This window comes from Rousettus aegyptiacus, unplaced genomic scaffold (assembly GCF_014176215.1).
Source record: "Rousettus aegyptiacus isolate mRouAeg1 unplaced genomic scaffold, mRouAeg1.p scaffold_m13_p_11, whole genome shotgun sequence".
NCBI lineage: Eukaryota > Metazoa > Chordata > Mammalia > Chiroptera > Pteropodidae > Rousettus > Rousettus aegyptiacus.
In genome coordinates, this window is record NW_023416286.1 from 91,114,486 (window position 1) to 91,140,456 (window position 25,971).

Consider the following 25,971-nt stretch of genomic DNA (forward strand, 5'->3'; position numbering starts at 1 on the left):
CCTACACCCAAAACCAAAACAGCGACGACGAGGACACTGGCTCCGCAGACTGCACCTGCTGTCTGTCCACAAACCGTTCAGACGGACACTCTCTGGGTTCTCTTCTAAGCGGGCTTCGAGGTGACTTAAACCCGAGGCTGGCCTTTACGTTCTTCATGTGGAAGCTTTGATCCCTGAGGAAAGGGTTTGGGTCAAGGTCTAAGCACAGCAGGAAACCAGCAGAGGTGTCCTAAGCGGGCGCGTGCAATGATCTGAACCACGTTTTACAAATTTCATTCGAGCTGCTGCGTGGTGAGAAGTCAAAAGGGGAAACTGGACGACCAACTGGACGTGTTTGCACAAGACCCGAAGTGGCCCGTCGTGCTCCGGACCAGCCAGTGGCGGACGCTGAAGGAGGGGCCTTCGGACTGCACAAGAGCGGCGTGAGTTCAGGAGGAATCGAGGACGAGAGCTCGGTGTTCGGCCTGAGCACCTGGGAGGTACCATCGGGGGAGGCGCACATCAGGGCGGAGAGAAGGAAGGAATCAGGAGTTCTGTTTTAGCCTCATTAAGTTTAAGATCTCCATCCGTAGCTCAGTGGAGATACCACACGGCAAGTTGGAGATGATGTGAGTTTGTCCATCAATGGCAACAAACAGGGATTCGAGGCCAGAGCATGGATGGAGATTCCCTAGGTACGAAAGAGGCCTCGGGGCCGAATCCTGAAGGAGCCTCAAACGCGGAGTTTAAGCTGAGGAAAACTCAAAAGGAATCTTAGGGGGAGCGATCAAGAAGAAAGGCTGGTGTCACGAGAGCGAGAGCCGAGAGAAGAAATTATTTCCAGAAGGTGTGAGCGGCCGACGGTGCGAAGGGCAGCTGACAGCGGACGGAGCTGAGAGCTGGCCATGGGAGTGCGGTCACGGCGACCACAAGCAGCTCCAGTGTGTGGGTGCGAGCCAGGCCGGACCGGCGGAGGGGAGGGCGGGGATGGGGACCGGGTGTAGACACATTGGGCGGGGAACAGGAAAATAGGGTCCTGGGGTTAGACAAGTTTCCTTTCTTTTTTCTTTTCTTTTTTTTTTTTTTAGGAAACCAAATTTTTTAAAAATTGAGATATAATTAGCTAACATATAACATTATATTAGTTTTAGGTGTACAGTGTAATGATTTGGTTTTTGTATATCCTGTGAGATGGTCGCCACAATCAGTCTAGTTAACATCCATCATTGGCAGTTACAAAATAGCCCCAGGGATGAGAAATACAGCACAGGGAATGCAGTCAATGATATCATCAAACTTATCCATGATGCCCAGTGGGTACTAAACTAATTAGGAGATCACTGTGTAAATTATATAAATGTCTGATCACTACACTGTTCAGCGGAAACTAATACAAAGTAATACTAAATGTCAACTCCAACTGAAAAATAAAAATTAAAGAAAGCAAAAATAAAACATCTTGGCTTCATGCTTCTTATATCAGAATATGGAAACCAAAATTTAAAAGAAACATGAAGGGAAGACGGGCAATAGGATGAGTGGGCACCTGGGAAGTTATGGGGTACGATTCAAGGAAAAAAGTCAATGAGCTATTGTTTTAACCTTATTAAATGTTTACGATGTATGTTTTCCAGAAATAAATAATGTGTGATTTCATTCTTTTTGGTAAAAAATGGAAATTTGATGATGATTAAAAAATAAAAATAAAAAAAATCCATCAGTATATAAAGTTATAAATATTTTTTTCTTGTGATGAGAACTTTTAATATCTACAATCTAATCAAGTTTCAAATATGTAACACATGCTCTTTATTTTCGGGTTTCCTTTTTTTGATTACTTTTTTTATTTTTATTTTTATTATTTTGTTTCAGTTGTAGTTGACGCACAATATTCTATTGGTTTCAGGTGTGCTACACAGAGTTAAACATTTATATAACCTATGAAGTGATCACCTGGACCTTCTCTTTTGTTTTAAAGGTATAAGGCAGCAGAGTTCGTGTTTCTGGGTTGAGAGAATGATTTTCTACCTATATGAATAGATCACTGCCTAAGTAATGCAGCTTTCATAACAGTCCTCATAGATTATTCAGTTGAAAAAGACCATCTCGTCTGACCTCCTAAGTTTATACAGCATGAGGAGTGAGATAAGTGAGTAAGTGGCTTGTCACCGAGTGTATCAAATGCCTCCATCCACGAATACTCAGAACGAGCCTCCCTGCTAGGCACCATTTAAATATCACCAGGCACTGCGGTCTGTCATGGGGCCAATCCACCTCACTGCCATTTTTTTCTCTTATGGACTTTAAACAAACCACATGGGCTCCCTGATGAGAAAAAAGGATCGATTTGTAGATTCGGTTTGGTCAACGCAGTGTGTTCCCTTTAAGTTGAGTGAGAAATGGGATTCTACCAGAATATATTCCTGTTCATCAGGCTGCTTGGAGTTTCCTTCCAAACTAGGGGTCAGCCTGCAAAGTTCCGGCGAGCTTAGTTTTCCCGGCATCCCCACTGGTTGGCAGTCCCCGGGAAGCCCCAGAAAGCCCCAGGCCGGCAGCTCGGCCCAGGCAGGGGCGGCCCTGGGCTCTGCAGGAACTCAGCTCTGCGGAGGGGTGGCTGTCTCCCTAGCCACCAGCCACATGCTGTTGGGAACCAGCCGAGATCTGACCGTACCCGACCTGACATACTCTTGCTTCAGGCTGCTGCCCACACGAAGGCTTTGAGGATGCTGAACTGGAGAGCCCACAGGGAGGGCACTGTGCAGAATCTGGTTTCCTGCTAAGCCACGAGGGGAGGGGGCAGTTGTCCACGGGCAGCTACAGCATGACAGCGCACTTACGGGACACGGAGAGAGGCAAGGCTTGAGCCGAGACCGAGCGGCGAGGCTCATCAACTCTTGTGCTTTGGGCTGATGCGTCTCAGTTTCTAAAAGCCTTTACATTTCCAAAAAACAGTTTGTTCCACTTACGTGGTGAGTATAATACCTGATCTTATACAGTCAGTTTTTTTTAAACATCTGTCTGCCTGTCTGTCTCAGTTTAACCAAACCCCGGAGACTGTATGGGCGCCCGTGGTAAATTGCTCCTTGCATCTGAAACGGCCTTGGCGAGTCCCTGGTCCATCCAGAGGAGCCCCATGTGCCCTTTCTTCCGATGAGGCATCTGCGGCAGAAGAAAGCCCCTCTCTGCGCTTCCGATTTCGGTATGAATCACATTTGATCTGCTTTCTGCCTCACTAGCCTACGAACCTCTTGAGGGGAGAGGTCACCGTGTCACCACCCCTCGCTGACACCGTTCTTGGCACAGGGCAGGCCAGGAGTTCTCAAAACGTGGCCCCAGAAGTGCTTGCTCCAGAGCGACTTCAGATGGCAGCTTTCCAATAAACAGAGTCTCTGTGTACGTGGCTAAAGACCCTGCCTTTTAAGCAAGCTGCCCAGATGATTCCTTTTCACAGTGAAGGCTGGTAATTTTTACGGTAGGCTCTTGACAAATGCTCGCTGATTTATTAACACGAACATTTGTGTCTTGGAAACAAGATTTAGGTCAATGACTCATTCTTTATGGTCAGTAGCTTTTAGAGAAGAACACAGATTACTCTCCAGATTACTTTACTCAGGTGCAGCCTAAATATAGTCTCAGCTCCATTCCCAGAAAACACCCAAGAGTCACCACCCAGCCTCTGCCAAGTGCATTTCTCTGCATTCTGTTCTGCTTCCCCACGCCCCGGCGGTGTGGGGAGCATTCCAATTCGGATGCAGACTGGTTGTGTGCAGATGTGAGAAATGGTGACGGGGATGGAGATGGCGGTGGTGGGCGCGGCTGGACCGGACGTAATGAAGCATTTTGGTTGCCCATAATATGCATGTCCTGATCTGCTGAGGAGCCAAGAAGATACTTAGTTTGCTCCATCAGTAAGAATTTGAGGATACTTCTCAGGAGTCCAGGGAAGTTCTGAAGAACAGCTACTTTATAAAAAAGAGTTGTAGAGAAGGTTTCGACTATATCTGGATGAGATTTACAATGCTGACTAGCATTGACAGGGTGTCCGGGCATGCTTGGATTGAAAAGCTATGGCACTAAAACTAATTAAAAAGCAAGAGAAGAGAGAGTAATAGAGATCCAGAGTTATTCTGTCAACATCTCCTCAAAGCTGTCTGCCTATCGACAAAAACGTTTTGATCCACTCTTCTTCAAAACAACAGCCGGCGTCTTCCAGGTAAACACAGCTCCAAAGCCTGGATCTTAGTCCGAAAGTATTGACTCATTCTATCCTCCACAAGTTCAAGGTGAAACGAACGAGGAGTTCTGGCATAGACCCCCAGCCACGTCGAGCTGATTTGGCGTGTGGTCACTAGAGTTGTGGGGCAGAAAATGCTCCCTGTAATGCCCCCATGAAAATGTCATTCTTTTAGGTCCAATTATATGTCAACCTGTCTTCACAAGGGTTGACTGCAAAATTAATAATCCAGAAATCACAATAATAAAGCGCTTTCTAAGGGCTTACGTTTTTGAGTCGAGTTGGGACATCGCACTCCATCCCCAGTAATTACCAAGCAGAACATGTGACGGAAAGGTCTGAACTCTCAAAGGACTCAGCATCCACACCCTTGACCCTTGTCAAGCTCAGAATTATGTTCTCGATGAAATCCCGCTGGTCTTCTGTGACATGTACCTCACTTTACATGTCATAAAGATTCCAATTTTATAAAACAGTCATGAGAATATCCGGAAAGAATACACACTTTCGCCCAGGTAAATTAGTGTCGCAGGCCATCATAAGTAATTAGGGTTGCGTGTTTAGGGAGTTCTAGCCCCAGTTTTGTGTCCTCTATAGATGGAATCCACTTGAGTAGCTTATTTCTCACTCTCCTCTTCTCTTCTAGTCAAGATTTGTGCCACCATGCATTTTTTCTTTTTTTAATGTAACATTTGTGTGTCTCAAGAGACTATTGAGTTATCTGGGAATACTCACATATATTATAGGCACCCAGATGTAATGCAGATTTTGCCCGTAAGTACTTCCGATAGAAGGCAGATTTTTCTCCTGTGCTCCTGGCCTTCGAGACTGACTTAGAGCCAGCCCGATGTTTTCTCTACGTGTTTCATTATTCTAAAGGAAGATTTCAGGGGAATTGCAAAAAGTATGCCTTCCTTTCCAGATAGATCAGAAGCCCAGGAGACTCCCGGAAGCATTCTATTTTTCAAGTATTTGTCAGAAAAAGAGGATCCCCAGCATCAGAAACTCCTTTCTCTCTCTGGCTTGGTCCAGAGTAGTTTTGGACCCACATTCTGTCATTCTGTCTCTATCACAGTTCTTATCTAGATTCTAGATGCTGCAGGAAGGGACTCTATTGCCCCGACATTCAGGTACGTACAAAGTATGAAAGGCCAAACTCGATTAGCAGAGCCGTGCGCTTAACGGCACGGGGCAACTGCATCCTTTGGCGGGGTCCCCTCTGTCAGTCTCGGAAACTCTTCTCCACCTTGGTGGTCTTTGGATGATGGCTTGCTCTTTGACTACAGAAGAGCGTAAGGACCTAGGTGTTTTGAGGGAGGGTTTGGGGAAGAAGTCACATCTGTAATCGAACTTCAGAGTCAACTAAAATACTGAAGTATAGCGGAAATGGAGAAATAAAGGGAAAACTTAAACTCCTAAGTTTACTTTCATAAAAAGCTTAAAACTCTAGCCTCCCTTCTACCTAAAGATTCTCATTTATTGATTCAAAATGAGTGTCACATTCCATTTCTCTTTTGCTCAACCCTGAACTTCATAGAAAATCTAGGTAGACAAATTCAAAAGACCGAAAGTGAGGGGAAAAGCCCTAAAAAATTTAGAGTCAGTAGTGTCTACTTTTTTATTGAAGCTCCCAACTTGCTGATGTTTTTCTTTCTAACATACTTGAATTCACCAATTTTTAATTTTTTTCTCATGCTAAAGATCTCGGCAGCAGTGACGTGTTACAGCTGCAACTCTCCCTTCTACTCTCGTTAACCTACAGTGTATACAGCATGTCCATATTTTTAAAATATTAAGGTAGCAGGTTATAAAATGTGTGTATACATACTACTTAGAGGACAGTGCCAATGAACTGTGTTCTCCAAATGGAACATAAAAGCAGAAGCGATCTGAAGTGAGAGGCAGGAAATTAAAAAAAAATTGGGGACCCATCTCCATCTTTTTAACCTTCACGTGCTCTGTACTATTTAGACTTAGACAAAGAGGGAAAGTTTATGTGTTTTGTTCATACCCTAAAAGCCTCATGCGGGGGTTGGGGGTGGGGACCACAACTTTGTCCCACCGAGGGGAAGAGAAACAGGTGTCAGAGTTAGACACATTCTCCAATAGAAGAAAACCCCAGTTGCCACACCCGTGTGGGTTCATCTGGGCTCCTGGAGCTGAGAGCGCCTTCGGCGTGTCTTATGGAACGTGTCCACGGCGAGCTACCACGGCCGTATATCATCGGAGAGAAAAAAATAATTGCTTTTCCTTGGAGCACCTCTAAGCTGATGTCATATTCAATAGCCCTATAGTTGAAAAATCTATACGTGATGGATGAAGTCTGGCCTATCTTTTGAATTTTGTCCCTCCCACGCCAGCTTCTCCAGGTCCTGGGGTCCCTGTCATTTCGAGGCGGGTGCCTGCAGGATTTAGGAAATGCAACCAGGTGCTCCTGCTGCCAGATCACGAGCTGGAGAACAGTGTGTCGCACGTGCATGGCGACCTCCTTCTGTACTCGCAACCACGGCCCAGAGGAGCCCCACCTGGGGGTCACGGTCCGGGTGCGGCTGCAACCAGCGCCGTGCCCAGGGAGGGCGGCGTCGCCTTCTCTGGATTAGAGGGCAAGGGAGAGCTGTGCACTGGGTGTCTCCTAAGGTGGGGTTCTGGGCTCATCGCCATCATGTCTTCGTCAGGGAGTCTTCAGAGTGAGAATAAGCACTTCCGGATCTGCCGATGGTGACTCACAGAGGAGGACATTTAGAGCTCTCTCTCTGGTCCGAGCAGGGAAAAAGCCAACTCAGATGTATTTCATGGAGCAACTGAATATTCTCGGTGAAGAATAACTTCCTTCCTTCTTTCCCCTTCCTTAATGGTCACCTTGTTTTACTAATCTTGGATAAGTGGGTCCAAACTCAGGGAAGCCTGGATTAGCCTGTCCTGGACCGGCCCGGTTCAGGACGTCCAGAGGTCCCTAAATGGTTGGCACTACAGGTCCGGTCTCGGGACGAGGCCTCTCTTGAGCCTGGGAATCTGGCTTCATGTGGAACTTCTGGACTGGACCCAAACTGGCCTCTAGTTAGAAGCGATGTGTCCGCATTTGAAAGTCTGATTTGTAACATGTGACGTGCACATTCATCTGTCTTCTCGTACTCAGTTTTACATTTGGACAACCAGCTAATACACACGGTTATAGAAGAGCAAAACCCCCACTAGTCTGTATGCCCCTAGCGTAAAACATGTGTATTATAATCTGCGTGAAGTTCACCTCCGACCAGAAGGCAACGCTGTCGAATTGTTAACAAGTTGGAGGTGAAGCACTTAGACATTATTTAAGTGAATGACCTAAGAATTATTTAAGAGAATAGGTCAGGAAAATGGAATTTTCCTTACCAATTAGTAGAGCTTCTTTCTCTGATTTTAAGCCGTGGCTTCTTTTCTCCATGTTGTTCTCTCGGTCTTGGTTGACCAATGCGACTGTCAAGACGTTGATATCCTATGAAGTAATAAACAAAAAAAATACGGCCATTTATGTAGATTCTGTGCATTTCAATAAAAGCTACCAGGTCTCTCAAACTCTAAAAGACGTCATCACTCCCGTTTACAACTGAAGATGAACTTTGGTAAGTAATTGATCTACTGGCCCAGTGTGAGAAAGTCATTCTAAAACTTAGGCTCCTGGCTACAGTTCCTGGCAAACCAAGAAATTCTCTGCAAAAGTGGCAAATTTGACACAACTTATCTTTGTGGTTTTTTTTTTTTTTGGTCCGTGTGTTGTTTAAGCTGTGCTAGCAAAACCTGTATTTGATTGCAGCTACTTTAACATATTTTATTTTAAATATGAAAAAAGCATACACAAGCTGATTTATAATATTATGCTAGTAATTTGCGTGAGTGTGTGGGAAACAGGGCCCACTGGGCAAGTGAGATAGAGCTGTTGTTAGAAGTGTTTAAATGGAGCGGGTACGCATCTCACACACAACTGCAAACAGCAGATAAAGCAAAGGTTGGGAAATTCTTCTTTGGAACCTAAAAATGAAGAATTGTACAACAAACTAATAACACAGGAATCTTTGAGGCTAGACTATTTTTAGTTCTTTCTGTAGTGTTCTTTTTTTTTTTTTTTTTTTTTAATTTAAAACCAGAGAAAAAGATTTAAATCATATTGTTCCAGACTTCATATTGGGACTCAAAATGGAGAGTGATGAACAGAAAGTCCAATTTAATGACCAGAGGCCTGCATGTCTGGGACAGTAGAATTAGGGTAGTTTAGCTTGTTGCGGGGGAAATTTCTCACTGAAAGACAGGTCTCCAAGAAGGACCAGCATATTGAGCAAGGAATTAAGGATGATATTTCCAGTGGAAGGTGGGAAGTTTCCAGAAGGATGCAGGGTAGGTAAGATGGAACAAAGATGAACTTAGAAGATCTGGGAAAATGGCTTGGCAAGTGTTTCCAGGACTGAAACTGGTTCTAGGATATTTAGTGACTTCCTAGAATCTAACAAGACTGACCAGGTAAGAGAATGTGGGTGATCGTTCGGAGCGTGTTGAGCATGCTCTGAACACAGACCCCACCTGAAGATATTCAATATATATACACACATTAAAAAAAAAAAAAGGAAAAAAGGAAAAAAACTCAGTGACTGCCAATCAAAAGAAATCTGTGGACTGACTTTAACATACGATCTACTACTTTATAAATCAAGGATCATTGGAAATTGCCAGGAAAGACGTTTCTGCTGAGAAATTGCAGTTGGGAACATCTGGTGAGCATTTTGAAGGCCCTTCTAAAAGCCACACCTATGTGCTGAAGGCTGAGTGAACGAGACTGAGTTAGGGGTGAGGATGCGGACGGTAAAGAGTTGAGGGAGTCACAGTGCTGTGGGGACAGATCGGAAGTCAGGCTGGCCACGAGGTGCCAGCTGAGGCCTGAGGCTGAGGGGAGGAGTGTGCCCGCGGGGACGGGGGTCAGGAAGGGGTTAGGAGTGGCGTAAGGCGGGTCTGGAGCTGGGAGGACATAAAAGGTCGTTAGAGAAGAAAGATGCTCTTGTACTTCCAGAAAGGATCTCACAAACCAGGGCCAGCAGAAATGCAGTTAAGACTTTTAAAATAGAATGAGCCCAAAGGTTTGTTTGTATAAAGAGGAGTTACAGCGAAGAGTGAAATTACATAGGGCGTTTTCCGACCAGGCTGTGTCAGTTAAGAGTACACAAGGCTGTGTGGACGCTTCATGTCCCTGGGCTAGTGGGGTCAAGGAGCATGCCGAGTTCCCTTAGTGGTATGCCCTAGGGACAAATGGGTGTCACAGGGACAGGGCCCTGGGCTTCCCGTGCCTGGGACAGTGAAACTGCCGAGCAGAGTCCAGGCTCTGTAAAGGTCTCCCAACAGAGGTATAGGGAAAGAGGATCGAAAAATATTAACGAGGGCGACGATCGTATCACTTATGAAAAATGCGAGTACTTAACCCCAGGGCCGAGTGGAAACAAACAGAATCTCCAAGAGAGGGTGATCTGTTCACGGCCTGGATGGGAACTGGGGACAAACGAGATTACGGAGGAGCGCGTAGCAGACAACATGCCCACATTAATTGCCAGAATTGAGAGGTCTCCTGGGGCCATCACACCGCTGATGATCCAGGTCCAGGGAGGGAGGTGGACCAGGCGGGCTGGCAGCGCCTCTGGGGCCAGGAGGAAAGGGACATGGCAGACGGCGTGCTGCCGGGTACTTATGCCCATGTCCGAAGCTGGAGTCATAAAGCAAGGGGAACTCCGAGCAGCCCCCACAAACACTGCTGAGGTAAGATGTCTCGGGGAGCCATGCGGCCGACCAGTGATGGCGGCTCTGATGTTTTCGGGTTGGGCACACGACGGGGGGAAGGTACGAAAGGTCCTAGGATTACTCTTCTGTGGAAACATTTCTTAACGATGACTGTTGCAGCCTATGCGCTCTGCTGACCACTGAGGACGTGCTCCCATGTGGCTGTCCCTGGGGACCGTGGAGTGGACACAGCCCTTCGCAGGCCTGGGCCTGACAGAGCCCCGAGGCATGGCAGGGGCTTCGGCCTTTGGGTTGTGTCCAACGTGGACAAGGAGATGCCGCCTGTCACCTCCTGGAAGGCGAACTGTGCTGGGAAGAGGCACTGAGCCCAACGAGGCCGGCGGGCAGGCTCCGAGCAGGGCACGCGTACTGCAGGAAGTTGGCCTTGAGACTCTCCAGAAGGACAACCGCCATCTCTCTCATGGTCAAGCACGTGTCCTGCCACATCAACTAGAGACTTGAGTCTGTGACTGTCACTTGGAGAAGTGGGCCAACTTGCGGCTGCTCGGCTGCTCGAAAGAGTAGCTCCTGACTAAGCACCCTGCCTCAGGCAGGACGTAAAAGTTCAGACTCTTGCTGACAAAGTCACAGCCTTAATGAGATGGATGAATGCATAAGCGTTTTGCCAGAGGCAAAATTTAAAGTTAACATGGGTGTGTTTCAAAGGTTAGTGATTTTAGATAGCCATTAGTGGTGCTGTGCTTTTATCTTTTTTTTCCCATAAAAACGGGATTGGGGGAGGGTATTTTAATGACTCATTCATTAATCATGGGTTCCTTAGAAAGATAAAGTTAATTTGACTTGTCTGTATGTATAATAGGGTTGTTCAATTAAACAAGAAAATTATAATTGTTGGTAGGCTGTGAGCTTGGGGCAGCCTACAAAATACAAAGTAGATATGCGCACCATCTGTCCTCACTGGCCATGTTCGTACCTAGTGCCCATGAATCTAAATTACCATCGAGTGTGTGTCAAAAGGGCTCCATCATCCTGGCCGGTGAGGTAGAGAAAATACACAGAGAGAAAAGGGGGGTCGAAATAACGCCCTAAACCAGACTGCTGTTGCGTTTCAGTTAAGCCCGTTTTTACTTTCAGCCACCCACACGTACGTTACATGCCCGCTCTATGCCAAGGGATGCTAAGTTTTTAAGGGTACCGAATCCAAAGTGGCAAGAAGCGTGTGCTTACTCGGGGTCCAGCAAGCAATTCTTATAACAGGTCTGTAAGAAAGCTTATAGGAAGTGCCAGAGGATGGAGCTGGAGACAGGTGGATCATGGTAAGGAGCCTGGATTTGGTCTGGAAAAGTTAGCCAGTGAAGCGTGCTCAGCAGATGAGTGACATACACAATTCTGGATTTTAGATTATTGGTTCGGAGGCAGGGATGCCAGGCTAGATCAGGCCCATGACACCCGTCTATTTGATTTTCTCCTTTTCATGATGAGGGTCTAGACCGAGTCTATAGCGCGCAGGGTGCAAAACATAAGAGATACTTAAGAGAGAGAACTGAAAATTAGATGGTGACCTGATGGCTGAGGAAAATGTTGAGCATGAGCTGGTGCTTTGGTGAATAACAATCAGAGGAAGCAGCAAGTACGGGAAAAGATGACGTGTTCGATTTTGGGAATACTAAACTTCCGGTTTCTATCACATCTGGTCAGCTGTTCAGGAGGAGGTAGGGTGGACAGGGTTTTGCATTCAGCGAGGACCTGAGAGCTAGTGTCATGGGCCAACCATAAAAGCTCTCAAGTTTGTGTTTATAGCAAGCGACCGCGCGCGATGTCTCCTTCTGGGGCCAAGAAGAGGGTTGCTTACTGCTTAATATAAAAGAGGTGGCTTCCCCAAGCTCAATGTCACTGTCTTGGAACCTAAGCCACTGTGTGTCCAGGCTTCCGTCTGGACCACTTGCGTGGGGGATGGTCAAGTTGTAAGATCCATGAGGATAAATCTGGTGAAGCCATGACAGCTCTCTGGTAGCACATGATAAAACCTCAAACGGGCAGTTGCCAAAACCTGAAAACAACCCATCACAGTAGAGACAAAATGACCGTAATATTAAATACTGAGAGAGCACGTTTCGAGGACATGCCAGTTTATGCTTCACGTTCAGCTCGGGACAAAAACATGGTTCAAGTCTTCAATCCTGTCTTCAGAGTCACACATCCTCTACCTAGGATGGTCCAACTTATCGATTTTACTGGGACCCTGGATCCCGAGCCAGCCATGTTTTCCCCTTGAAAACTTCACTGTCCTTGTTACTTCTTTTTGCCTCACATCTCTGCACAACGGAACAAACCTTAGGATGGGAAAGTTTCATCAATCGAAACTTTTTCATTAATCATGTTAAAATCTTTTACTGATAGACGTAATGTGGCCCGAAGGAGAAGGCGTCTGCTGGACATTCCCTGGACATTCTGGAGAGGCGCGGGCGGGGTCGGGAGGTGAAGGGCGTTACCAAGGACGAAGTGTCAGGAGCGGGACAAGGGAAGAACCGTCACTGGGACGTGGATGGAGTTTCCTCCCTGTGAGGACAAGGAGATGACGAGCTCTACTCCAGGGAAACCGTAAGAACACCGTTCACGACGCGGTGAGAAGCACTCTGGACCAGAAAATGCACAATAGGTAACGAACCTGCCGTTGGCAGAAGAATGGACGAGAATATCTAACAGGGCTTTTCTCGGTTTGCCTTCAACTCTTAATTTCTGTGACACTTAGAAGGAATCGTTAAAGGGCTGGGAGAGGTTTTCAATAACTAGAAACTAGATATGATGGCCTTTTTTTTTTTTTTCCAGAAGTCTTAAAGAGTTAGCTACTGGAAGGCCAGAAATTTCCCTGCTAAGGGTCCTTATCAATTACTTTGAGAAATGATCAAAGTAATTTATCCATGTAGAAACGCTTTTTTTTTGTTTTTTTTCAGTAACTGGCTGAGCTAGAATCACACTTTGTGCTGTTTCGTTTCTGTCCCCCTCCACCCACCCGCGCCCCCAGGAACGGAGAATAAAGGCTTCCCCCGTTTATAGCATCCTTTCCTTATTCCCTTCATTTCATTATTCCTACGGCCTCCTTAACTTGGGCGCTGTTTCCTCTCGACGGCGAAGCTTCTCGAACACGTGGTGCGCACACACTCTGTCTACTGCCTCACTGCCTGAAACCCCATCGATCGCCCCACGAAACGGTCCTCCGAAAGATTCTCAGTGCCTGCATGTTCCCAGCCCTCTTGTCGTGTGACAGCTGACCTCACTGACATCGGTACCTCTTAAACCATTTCCCCCGCCGCCCCCACCCCCAACTCCGTGACGTAAAAGGCCCTGGCTCTTTCTAATCCTAAGTTTTTGTTTGGTCGTCACTGGCTTTTTTCAGGCTCTCTGCTGGCCCGGCACACGCGGAGAAGAGGCGACTTTCTTCTTCTCAAACTCTGACTTCGGTACTTGACCCAAGTCCGGTCCCCCCACCATCCTCCGGTCCTTCCTCTTGGAGTTCTTACTTTCCCACGGGTTCAATGATCATCACACGTAACTTTTTAACCTCTGTTCCTTCTCACCGCCTGACCACTGGGCCTGCGTGCTTGAACTTACCACTGCCCATTTCAAGTTCAAAACGAGAGCTGGCCACGGGGCTGCAGGAGAGGCGGACATCTGCCCGGCTCTCCCATTAAGGTCGGGTGGCCGTGGGCAGGCCCCCCCTCCCTCTGCTGCGCCCTTCCCGCTGACGCTTCTCCACGCGGTCCAAGTCCCGCATCTCTCAGAGGCATTTTTATTCCAAGCTACTTGCAAGTTTTCCTTATCTCAACACGGCTCCTCTGTCACTTACGTGGCGGCTGATCACTTAACACGTTTAGGACTGACTTTCACGGGCCGTGTGTTCCTGCTGCCACTCCTTTAGGGCAGTCACCACTTCGGAGGTGACGTGGCTCGGCCGAGCGGACCCGAGCTCCGAGTCTGTCACCACTGTGTGTGTGCAGGGTGACTTCAGGCAGGGCAGCTCGTGACCTCCCCTGACGTAGGACACGATGCGGCCACCGTGAGATCGTGCTCCTGGAGACGACAAACGTCCAGGAACGCACCGCGGCGTCGTTGTCATCGTCACCGCTCACTTCCGTCATTCGCAGAAGTGACTGGACACAGAACGGCGCAGGATACAGACCTGGGGCCCTTTCGAGAAAGACGCGTGTGGCTTAGGTGCTGGAGGCCTCCAGATACAGCTTTTCTCCTGGTGGCCTTCTTCGTAGGCCACCCTTGGCAATATGTATTTGATAAACACTTATGCAGTGCTCGCGATGTCCGGTAGTGTCACGGCAGCTTGACAGACACGAACTCATTTCCCCCTTCTCCCGGCCCGTGAGGTCAGTACTCTTGCTTTTCCATCTCACCGGTGAGGAGACTGAGGCACAGAGAGGCTAATGACTCACCGAAGGTCACATGACCGGGAAGGAGCAGACTCGGGGCTTGGACCAATGCTGTCTTGCTCCGGGGCTCCAGGGCTTAACTAGTGTGCTTGGCTGTCTCTGCTGATGGCCCCCCGACACCGATTATAATCCTTGTTGGCTGAAACAAGCCCGTTGAGCGTGGAAGCCATCGGGAGCCCATGCAGAAGTGAATGCTGAGAAGGCAGGCAGGGCAGGAAGCCGCAGGGGCCTGGCCCAGGGGCAGTGCTCGCAGGGACAGGGCCGGGCTGTCTGCTGCCGGGAGGTGGTGACAGACTTCCTGTGCAGAAGCGCGACGTGTTGCGACTGTGGTCTGTGCGACAGGGAAGCGTTTCGAAGGCAGAGCGCTGGGACGGTGAAGAAGGTGTGGTACACATGCTCTCCTGGCTGGGGAGATGTCGGGGCAGAAAGCTGAGGTCGAAGCAGCCCCCCAGGACCAAGTGAGGGCCACGTGCAGGACTGGCTGAGCGGGGGAGAGGCTCGGGCGGGGCGTGGGGGCCCATGTGGAGGTCCAGCCACACCCCAGATGTGGTGACAGACAGAACCATTGACGTGCAGGGAAAGAAGAGGAAAGTGGGGGGCGCAGAGGCGTTCGACAGGCACGAACCGACTCTGCGTGTGTGGAGCAGAGCGAAGCAGACGCAGTTAAAAAAGAAATTTAAGCCACTAACGTCTGCACGGCCAGCAGGGTTAGGGTACAGAACCACAGATCGCAGAGCATGGGAAGAAACACTGGCTCCCGGGTTTTAGAAATATTGGACGTGAGGTCTCGCAAAGGCAGCTGGAAACGGGCGGTCCGCATCGGTCTGGGCTGGGGGTGACTTTGCAGCCCGGCTTCCACGGCCCCGGTGCCCATTCCTCCCCTGCACGGTCCCAGGGCACGCTTGTCCCTGTCACTCTGAAAAGTGTCCCTGCCTGGACTTGATGTGGTGGCTCTGGCTGCAATTCCTTCTACCCGGGAACAATGTCCTCGGCACTTGCCATGGCCCCCTGCACACAGTAAATCTGCAGCCAGCATGTTTTGAAAGAACAAACAGTAGATCATCAGTAATATTTGTTGAATTATATCGAATGAATCTTACATAGAGAGGATAAACTTCACAGGTGGAATTGACTGGCATTGTAGGAGTTGCCCAGTTCCCTTGGACTACAGTGATTTATTAAAAGTCCATGAAAAATACATACAGTGGATAGTGAATAAAACAATGTGGTCGCTCCGGGAATTTCACACCCTTTTTGCCCCTAAATGCAGTTGTTTTAGTGTCATTTTAAAGTAAAACAATTTCTTTACTATCTTAGATTGAAGAAGATAAAAGGTTAATTTTGAATTTGTATCTATTATTCATGCTTTCAATGTGTTTTTGATTTATGTATTAACTTTTTTGGACATGCTAATATAAACTTAAGAACTTTTTCCTTTTCTTGCTTTTCTGCAATTTAAAACAATTCTCTAGCTTACTTTAATTCTTAATAACCTTTCTTTTTCTCATTATAGAGATTAAATATAGACATTCGATGCGGAAAATTTGCAAAATATAAAAAAAAATAAAAATCAACTGAAATTTTACCTAGATATAAGTAATATTGACATCCCAATATTTGTCTTTTATATTTCATATATCACCCTCCTCCCATACACATGTATATAATACGATATATACGCGTGTATGTTTGTATCCACACATACATGTATATATTATTTAGTTCTTATTTAAGAAAATAGGATGATGCCCACATACACTTTTCCTCAGGGAACACACACTTTGATGGGAAAGAGTAATTTCAATTTTGTGCTGTTTCCTGTTAAATGTTGAGAGTGTCACTGCCGCCTGGATCATAACTTAATTATGGTTATCACAGTCCCCTCCACACTTAACCCGTGGTCTCCAGCTGACAGTTCAATGACTTTCCTTCAGCATAGTTTTGTGAGCGCCATATTAAATAAAAACGATCTAAAAATGAGAAAAAAAATTCCCTTTGTATTCCGGTAACTCCATTCAGGCTTCGAAGCGCGGGTTGCGGTATTTTATTTTTAGTTTCACTATGTGCCACTGTAGATGTTACTAAGTAAAAAAAAAAAAAAGAGTACCCCTGATCTTGCAAACGGCTGTGCGCCGCCCGTCATCACGCGGGAAACGTGACCCGCACCGCCCTGTCGGCGCGAGCCCATCTCCTCGCAGCCTGAAAAAGTCCCGACGTGAAAAATCTGCTCGGCGATAAAAATGGAGCAGCGAACGGAAGAAACGAAAGCGAAATACTTCTAAATGTATTTATGTGCATCCAGAATTAGTCGGTTTGATTTATCTCCTAAGATACCGACGCTGTTGCCTGAAAGATTAATTGTATTATGGTGCTCTTGACGTGTTATTTTCCCAGTCCATTTCTCAGTGGGACGTTTCTTATTTTTCTCTGTGGTGAAGCACCCACTATCATAATTTTCACCTGCTGAGTTTACGTTACTAACGATAACAGTAAAGCGCAGGGCCTTTTTGACCTGCATAGTGGTAAATTAGGTCACGAGAATAGATGGGGTGCGATCTCATAAATGAGAGAGGCATTTAATTGTCAGTAAAGTAAAATCGCATTTCACAAGGCTCGCCGGCCATACTGCGAGATCTTTCATAAACACTGAATATTCTCCTCCTTCCCCACACAGAAAAATTCAATTCCCTCTCCTCACTGCCTTCTGGCATATGCCAGACGTGAGAACTATTCCAAGGACTGAGTCTTCTTGATCGCTGGTGCCTGGTGCCTGATGGATGCAGAAACGGAAGTCCTCTGAATAGAAAAGAATCTGAATAATGGTAATGACGATAATACTGACAATTAGCTCTTACTGTGATCTTCGTAGATGCCAGGTTCTGGTACTACTGTCCCCATTTTACAGAGGGGAAAAATGAGGCACTTATCTTTTATGTATTCTTCATATAGATGTGATTTCTTATGAACCAGAGCCTGGCAACTACCAATTGTATATTTTTCCTCTTTAGGCCAAATAGCAATGAAGTTCAGCATTCAGACTAAGTATACTTGGATTTGAAGTTGCTGAGCCTCCGCCATTCTTCATTTGTCAAACAGTTTTTGAGCGTCTACTATATGGCAGGTTCTGTGCTAGACAACAAGATTCAAAACTGAATAAAGGTGGTTTCTCTCAAAGAGGCTAAGAATCTAGAGGATGGATATGGATGTAAAATATATTAAAACACAGTGCATTATAAGCTTAGATGAGGCGTGGCTTCGGGTGCTGTAGAAGCCGAGAGCAGCACCTAACAAGGACTAAGACGGATAGAGGGGGGCAGGTACTCAAAGTGTGGTCCACAGGCCGACGGCACAGGCGCTGACTGCAAGCTCATTATAAATGCAGCTCCTCGGGCCCGGCCCAGATCTGCCCAGTCCGAAAGCAAGGCGGAGCCCAGCAATCTGTTTTACAAAGCTCTCCACTCGATTCTCCTGCTTACTAAAGTTTGAGAAGCACTGCCTTTGAAAATGTGAGACTCACTGGCATACCACAGTTAGGCAAGAAAACACATAATATCAAATTAAAATCTGAAAAACAGGAATGTAGGGTGAGGTGGATCCCTACCGCCTCGATTCTAACTTTCATCGTCCGCAAGATTTACGCACACATCTTAAAGGGGACTGGAATGCTGTGTGTGTGTCTTCGAGCTCACAGGCGGGTACCTCACAGAAGGCAGTGTCTGCACCCCACACCTAACCATGCCCACCGGATTCACAGAGCTGCCTGACGCTACCGGGAATTCCATGTCAATCCGATCATCGATCGGTACGCATTTTAAATGTATTACAAACATACCCATCTTCATAGGCTCATCTCTGCGTTAGGCTCTGTAAGGCGTACATACACATCACACACACATACACATACACATAATATTTAATGAGAAACATCACCTCCCGTCAGGCTCTTAATGTGAGCAGAGGAGACAGGCCTATCGTGACCGGGTTGTTCAGGAGGTTTGCAATAACGATGAGTACTGTGGGAATGCGGAAAAGATGGGCATCGATTTGGGCTGATCTTAGGATAAGGCCCAAGAAACAGGAATTGAGTGGGGCTTAAAAACAGGTAAAATTTGCATTGCAGGCAAAAAAGGATGGCATGACAGATGGAGGCAAGTGGAATTGTCAATAAAAAAATCTAATTATTTGGAATTTTTAATGAATTGTGCAGTTAGCCGAATTTGACCTATTGACTAAGGCCATTTATTCAACATGAGCAGGCCAACAGTTATTCCCAATACCAGACCAATAGTGATTCTGTTCTTACGAAGGGGACCAGTTTGAATATTGTCACCTAAAGTGGCCAACAACGGTACAAACGCTTACAGCTGTGAGATGCCATGTGATGCCCGTGTTCGTGGGCACAGTGTGTGTGTCACGTGTGAGGAGGGGGCCCTTGCTAACAGTTTCGAGCCAGTGTTCTCAAAGTTGCATGGAAAGTCTCATGAACATAAGAGGCTCATCGGCCACTGAGCAATCAGTCCGGAAACTCCCCGGACAAAGAAAGGCACGCCGCCATCTCCTGGGGAGGCTGACAATAAGAATAATGGCGATGCCGAACGTCACGGCCACAAGCTTCTCCGCGAGACTCATGTTGGGAAGCTTGATGTCTACAGAATTTTCTTGAAAAAAAAAAAAATCAAATGAACAGAAATATGAAAAAAAAAAAAATCTATGAAAAGCATTCCAGGGCTGTTGAGTCTTTTCAGGGGGACGTGCAGGGTTTTTGGAGAATGGAGCCATGTACCTGGCGACGGACTGCTTGCGGGTCCCCAGGTGACCGTTCACACGTTTACAGGCTGCTGCCGAGAGACAGGTCACTGACGGATGTGGACCTCCCTGGCCTGCACCTGCGCAGCCCAGGGCTGCGGACCCAGGCAGACTCCGCAGTTCGCCTGTAAGGGACGTGACACGTGAAGGCCTCTTCTTCCTTTGGGGCAGAAGCTTTCCTACGACGTTTGCTCTTTCTGAATTAGGAGCATATGGATGGGATTTACACTGAGGTATGGCTGGCTGAAGTTCTGAAATCTGGTGATATCCTACGTTAGATTTAAAGCCACAAGTATGAGGTTTGCAACCTTCTTGGAGGTTTGATTGCAACGCCCAGTTACAGGTGGCTACGAACAAACAGATGTCTGGCGCCTGGGTGAGCAGCTTGGCTGGGTGTCCCCCTGGGCACGCTCGGCAGGCCAGGAAGCAGAGAGGCGAAGCTGCAGGTGGCGGTGGGCAGTGGCCTCCCAGCTGGGGACGGCGCCCCCACCTGCTACACCCTAGAGAGTGGTGGGGGGGAGCTGTGCGTCTCCAGCAGAGCTGGGAAGTCTTCGGAGGCTGAGCGGTCAGAGCGTGCTTCCCTTTGCTGCGGGGACGCTGAACACAGTCCCAAGCCCAAGCTTTCCCCCAGCAAGCCCTCTGATACTTTGTCTGCAGATTAACAACTGAGTTTTCTGCTTCAAATCTGAGAACTTTGTTTTGGGCTAAAGTTTTCACTACGTGTATATATTCACGCAAACAGAAACACACCTTCGATGAAGGCAGATTTCACTACCGGCGTTGCCTGCCAGGGTGGACCTCGGAGGTGATGAAACCCACGACGACTCTCCCTGTGGCAGTCCTTCCTGTCCCCGCCTTGTTTCCTCCTCCTCGCCTTTCCCCCTACTCCTCTTTGCCATCTTCCTACACAGTTCCACCGCCCGGGGAGCTACGTGGCGCATGCTGGATGAGGTCTGAGGGCGAGCAGTGAGGTGCGCACAGAGAGAGCCGCCCTCTGCCGTGTCTCAGAACTCCCCCGGCAGGGGAGGGAGCGCTGGGCACAGAATCCTAGAATCCTCGAGGAAGGCCAGGGTCACAAGACGGTAGGTTGGCCACGGCTGGCGCCTTCGTGACTCTCCCCCTCCTGGGCGCGTGTGCAGCCGCGGAATCCTGGAGTGTGGAACGCACCGGGGAGTGTCTACTGTTTTAAAAAGCATCCAGGGAGCCCTGCGGCCCCCCTGGGAACCTGCAGAGCTGAGACGACAGGAAGCTCTCCTACTGGTGAATCTTCGTCTCTTACTGTTTTTGGATGTTTAATCCTGGGGACACGTTAGGAGAATCCGAAGTTGAGCAAAGGGGACCCCCTGCTCTCCCCGACTGTCTTCCAGAGGCACTAGAAGAAAATTCTGCTTCTTCACACCTTTTGGGCTCCTGGCTTTTCTCACAAATGCTCCCCAACTTTTCTCCTGTTCATCCTGGGTCGGCAGCGCTGTGCTGTACCTCCCGGGAGACAGCGCTACGGTGACTGAGCCCTTCGGGTTTATTCGACTTTAAAACGACCCTCCTCGCACTTAACTCGGGGCTTCGCGTTTGTTCATTGACACATTTCTTGTTGATGGTTTGGAACTTACATGTATTTTCTAAGCCATATTAGGAATAAAAGCTAAATTTTCAGTTTGGGGATAGAACTCATTTCGTTCTTTTAATCGATCACTCTGCTCAGTCTCATGTTCTCTCCGGAGGGTAGGTAAGCCTCGTCCGGGCAGCACGTCCTGGGTCGTGAGCCTTGGTCTGGGATCCGCACAGAGAACAGGCTCGACCACACCTGGACCACCAAGAAGACTGCCCTACCGTGCACAGCACAAAACCCCAAGTGACGCATCTCAGATTTTTGTTTTAAATTATTTATAAAGTACGTACAATTTCGCTTTTTCTTTGGAATGCAAATATCTGGGGGGTTATTTTCCTCTTCTGCTGCGGAACTCAGAATCCTCTCTCTGTGCTGACGCCGGACTATTACTGGCTGTTCATGTCATAACGTGCCATGTAGAGGCTGAACTTTCGTCTTTTAAAAGAGTCAGTGGGCCTTCCTCCATCTCTAAATCAAATGGAAACGCTTCTCCATTTAAAAAGTGCTTAAATGGTAGATGAATTAGCTGATACACTGTTAAAGACTATTCGCTGCATACTATCTGTGACAGTAAAAACAAATAATATTTTAAGGTCCCATAGCAGGGACTGATTAAATAAACTGGAGCACATCTGTGGCATGAAGTATTAGGCACTCGCTACAAGTCATAGTAGAAAAACATTTACTTACATGGGGAAATGCTTGTGGATTCAGAAAAAATGTAGGCCGTGAAATTGCCCAATGTGCCATGCTCTGTGTTTCGTAAAAATGTACACATGTGCACACAGACAATGATGAAGGAAATACGAAGAAATGGAGACTAATTTTCGAGTGGTTGAGATTTCACATAGTTACTTCTTCATTTATTTATTTCTGCATTTTTCAAATTTTGAACAAAAATTTTCACTTGTAAGATAAGAGCATTTATATATGTGTGTTGGACACATAAAAATCACCGATCTTCCATTCTATTCTCAGAAGATTAAAAAAAAATTATTTTTAACATTTATTGGGGCGACGTTGGTTCATAAAATTATATAGATGTCGAGTGTACAATTCTGTAACATGTCATCTGTCTATTGCATTGTGTGCTCACCACCCAAAGTCCCATCTCCTTCTGTCACCAGATATTTGACCCTCTTTCCCTCCAGCAACCGCTAAACTGTTGTCTGTGCCTATGAGTTTTTGTTTGTCTGTTTGTCTTGTTCATTTATTGTTTTCAGTTTTATTTCCCAAATGAGTGAAATCACACAGTTCTCAACTTTTCTCCATCTAACTTATTTCGCTTAGCATGATATTCTCAGCCAATCTTCCGTTCTAAATCATTGCTTTTGCTTCGACGTCAGGTAGGATCATCATTAACCTTTTTAAGGGAAGTACAATCTCCAAAATCCACAACGTTTTGCTTTGGAACTCGGTTTTTGCCATGCGGGTCTCCATGTCAACGTGGGCCATTTCGCAGAGAGCGAGCTCGAACTTATGTATTCGTTGCCTGTTTTTGACTAACCTGGCCCGGGGGAAGGAGGCCTTCTCACTGCCCCCCACAGCCTGTCAGCTTTACGGAACGTGCGCTCATCCTGTGCCATGCTCCAAGCCCACTGATGGCCAGGCAGGTCCCACCGACCCCCAGCCCGACCCCGAGGACGGACCGGAGCTGTGGGAACGCGCTGTCGGTTGGCGGAGGCGCTGCCCGTGGCGCCGGCTCCTGCCTTGTTGCGACAGCGGTCCCCTCTCTACTCTCTCTTTGGAGCTCTGCACGCGCTGGAGAGTGGGCGTGCTAACAGGGCCTCCTCCAGTCCCGGTCCTTTGCTGGGTTGGGATGTGAGTGGGTTTATTTATTTATTTTTTCCCCCAAATGGAATTATGGATTCCCCAGCAGGAAACACAGTCGGCCAGCTGGAAGGAGGCAGCTGGCGGGGCAGGAGGGTACAGAGAGGGCGGTCGGGGTGGAGGTGGGCAAGGACGCAGTGGCGGGCGACAAGCGATCGCTTACAGGAGCTGTAACTTGAGCAAAAGGCCACATCCGAGGTGTGAGCATTTAACGTGCGACCAGGGACACACGTCGCAGGGTGAAGGAACTCTCAGTCCATGGAAAGTCCGGCTTACTGACTGCAGCATCTACAGAGCGAGGGGCGCCTCAGGCATCCACAGACGGGCCCCCCTCCCTGGAGGAAGACCAAGTGACGGCGGACTTTCCGGCTGAGCTTGCTGGGAGTCTGACGGCCTGCACGCCAACACACGGCACCCCACGCCCACCGCGCTCTCCCGTCCGTGGAGCCGATCCTCCCGGCAAAGGGCCCGGGGAAGCACAGTGTCCAGGGAGCTTTTGGATACATGCGAATAAGTTGTCCCAAGCCCGCGAGTCCCACTGTGACACTGACCTGCCGGCCAGAGAGCGAGCTCAGCGGAGTGGAAAGCGGTCTTGCTGTGGTAAAGGGCGGTGAGTCGGCTTGGCTTGGGTGGGCACCACGCACACGCCACCCTCCGATGGGCCCCCGAGCGCCTCGCCAGGCCCGGCTGTGGGAGGCCGGAGCAGCAAAGACACCTACTGGTCACCTGCATTCTGTAAGCGATGCTCACGTTAACCCTATAAGGTGCGTGCGGTTTCCAACTTCCTTTTAGAAGTGGCCAAAAAAAGGGTGGTCCAGGGGTTCAGCCCGTCACTCACGGTTGCCTGGATAGTGAGTGGCCACGCCAGGATCCAAGCCAGGCCACGTGGCACCCAGATCCGTCCTGAAACCCTACACTCTGCTCTCCTGTTCAGTGAGCTCTTGCTGGCTGGGCGCCAGGTGCTGCCGGGCACGGACGGGGCTCCGTGCACGCCGAGGGCAGCGGGAGATGGTGAGGAGAAAGCCACTCGGAGCCGCGGGAACGGTGGCGGTGGCGGCGTCTCACAGTCCTGCTTCTGTGAGACTCATGCTCACTGGGTCGGGGGCTCCTGTCCCCCCCGTACAGAGCCCGTGGGATGGAGTGCGGGAGGCGCAGACCCTTACAGTGGTTTTTATCATCTTGCCTGCTCCTCTTCTGGTTCAAGATCGGGGTCCCCAATAGCAGGAGGCAAGTCGTAATGGGAGGAAAGTATCGAGCCTGCCTTGTCCTTGTCCTTTGAGACCACGGTCCCATTTCCCAGTGGGCTTCTTCTTTCTCTCCGTTGTCTCCTCTAATGCATCCGTGTGTATACTCGCCTCTCATCCTTACCTGTCTCAAGGATGAAAAGCCACCTCCAAACCTGGGAAAAGCACTCGGTACCCGCTGGAGCTTGGCATCATCATTAAAATACACGGCCACCGGCCACTTCCCGCGGCGCCGGACTCCACCGGAGGAGAGGCTTCACGGAGCCTTCCCTCCGCTCGCCCCCCACGTCTCTGACAGGTTCGAAGACGGCTCTGAGGAGTTCCTTTCTCATGGGGACAACACGAGAAACCGAAGAAGCCTCTCCTCTTGTGTGTTTTATCGTGGGGTGGAAAGGGGCGACCTCCGGCATCAGCGTCTGAACCTCCTTACAGTTTGCGATGATGCCTCTGGCCCCCGGGCGCCAGCCTGAGCCGTGCTCTGTCCACGGAGCGGGGCGCGGGCGGCCTTCCCCCAGCAGAAATGGGGAAGTGGCAGAGGACCACGCGGCGGCAGGGCTGTGCCTCCCCGACCCTACGTTTCTCGTGTCCTCTCCCCTCACCTCCCCTTTCTCACCAAACACGTGGCATAGTGAGGCCCACAGGTGAGGATACCTCCGGAAGGAAGGTTGCCGTTGCCGGAAAAGGTGCTGCGTGAGTGCAGATGGTCTTTCTGTAATTTGAGATCATGCTATCTGCTCCGCATGATGACCAGGGACCGGGCTACTTGTTCAGCACTCCGAGAAATTGGGAGACTGCTCAGAGATGGAGATCAAAAATAAACGATAGCTTTGCTTTTTCAGAAAGGAAATTGGATCTGGAATAACTGAAATCTCTAAAGGAACTGTGACAAAGGCTAGTTTTACACTTGGGTTTAAAGTTTCAACTTTAAAGTTCTGACTGCTCCCCTGTCGTTAATATATCCGGTTCCAAATACAAAAATCAGTAAGGGGTAGGGAAAGGCAAAAGGGGTCAAATATATGGCGATGGAAGGAAATTTGACTCTGGGTGGGAACACACAATGCAATATACTTATGATGTATTACTGAATTGTATGCTTGAAACCTATATAATTTTATTAACCAATGCCACCCCATTAAATTTAGTTTGAAAATGCTCAAAGTAAAATAAAATACAGTAAAATAAAATAAAATCAGTAAGTACGGACCTCTGGCAGAGCAAGGCTTTTGCACCTGATCTCCGTTTCTGGCTCTAATGGTTTTATATTAGCCTTCAGAAAACTTTTCTCATGGGCATGAGCTCCTGGAAGATCTTGTGACATGGGGACAAAGGTGGGTTTCACAAAGGTGCCTCTGGGGCCTCAAGAATACCAAACAAAGGGTTGGCCAGATACTGTTATTTCTCAATAAAATGTAAAAACAATAGAAAAATGATAGTGACCGGCCCAATCTCGATGAGGCTAGTATCCCATGAGCCTGACAACTTTGGTGACTGGGGAGGAAGAGTTGTGAGTAAACTGGAAGGTTTGACATGTCTTTCTGTGTCTCCCTCCAGGACAGATAACGGACACCGTGGGGTTGCACCTGTCACAGTAACGTTCTGGGTGCCGAGTACTTCTGCAAGTCCGCAGCTCCCTGCCAGACTTCATGCCTCGGCCATCAATACACAGGATCACGCAGAAACGGACATGAGAGATGCGCACCAAGGTTTACGGGCGTGTTCATTACAGCCTTATGTATAACAGTTGAAAAATAGGAATTTAAACACCTAACACATAGATTAGATGTGTATTTCGATTACGTCATATCTATACAGCCGTTAAGAATCATGCCTTTGAGGAACATCTGGTGACAAGAAAAATATGATATAAAGAAAAATCTAAGTACAAAACTGAAGACAATATGATAATATTTATTTATTCATTTATTTATATTTCCTCCCCCACCTCTGGTCATATACGTGCACATGGCGGGAACAAACTAAAATAAAATATTAATAGTGCTCATTTCCTAGTAATGAGATACTCAGTTACTTTTCTAGACTCTTTTCTGAATTTTCTAGCTTTTTATTTAT

At 48.0% G+C, this 25,971-nt stretch overlaps 1 protein-coding gene across 9 annotated transcripts in view; it reads right to left on the reverse strand.

Annotated features, from left to right (window-relative positions):
• The window catches only part of ENOX1 (ecto-NOX disulfide-thiol exchanger 1), a 436,596-nt gene that overhangs the window by 8,925 nt on the left and 401,700 nt on the right, over positions 1 to 25,971 (reverse strand). For all 9 annotated transcript variants that reach the window (XM_036228929.1, XM_036228928.1, XM_036228932.1 and 6 more), the window contains one exon: positions 7,586 to 7,688. In XM_036228929.1, the coding sequence (XP_036084822.1) occupies positions 7,586 to 7,688 (103 nt within the window). The remainder of the gene's footprint in view (positions 1 to 7,585; positions 7,689 to 25,971) is intronic.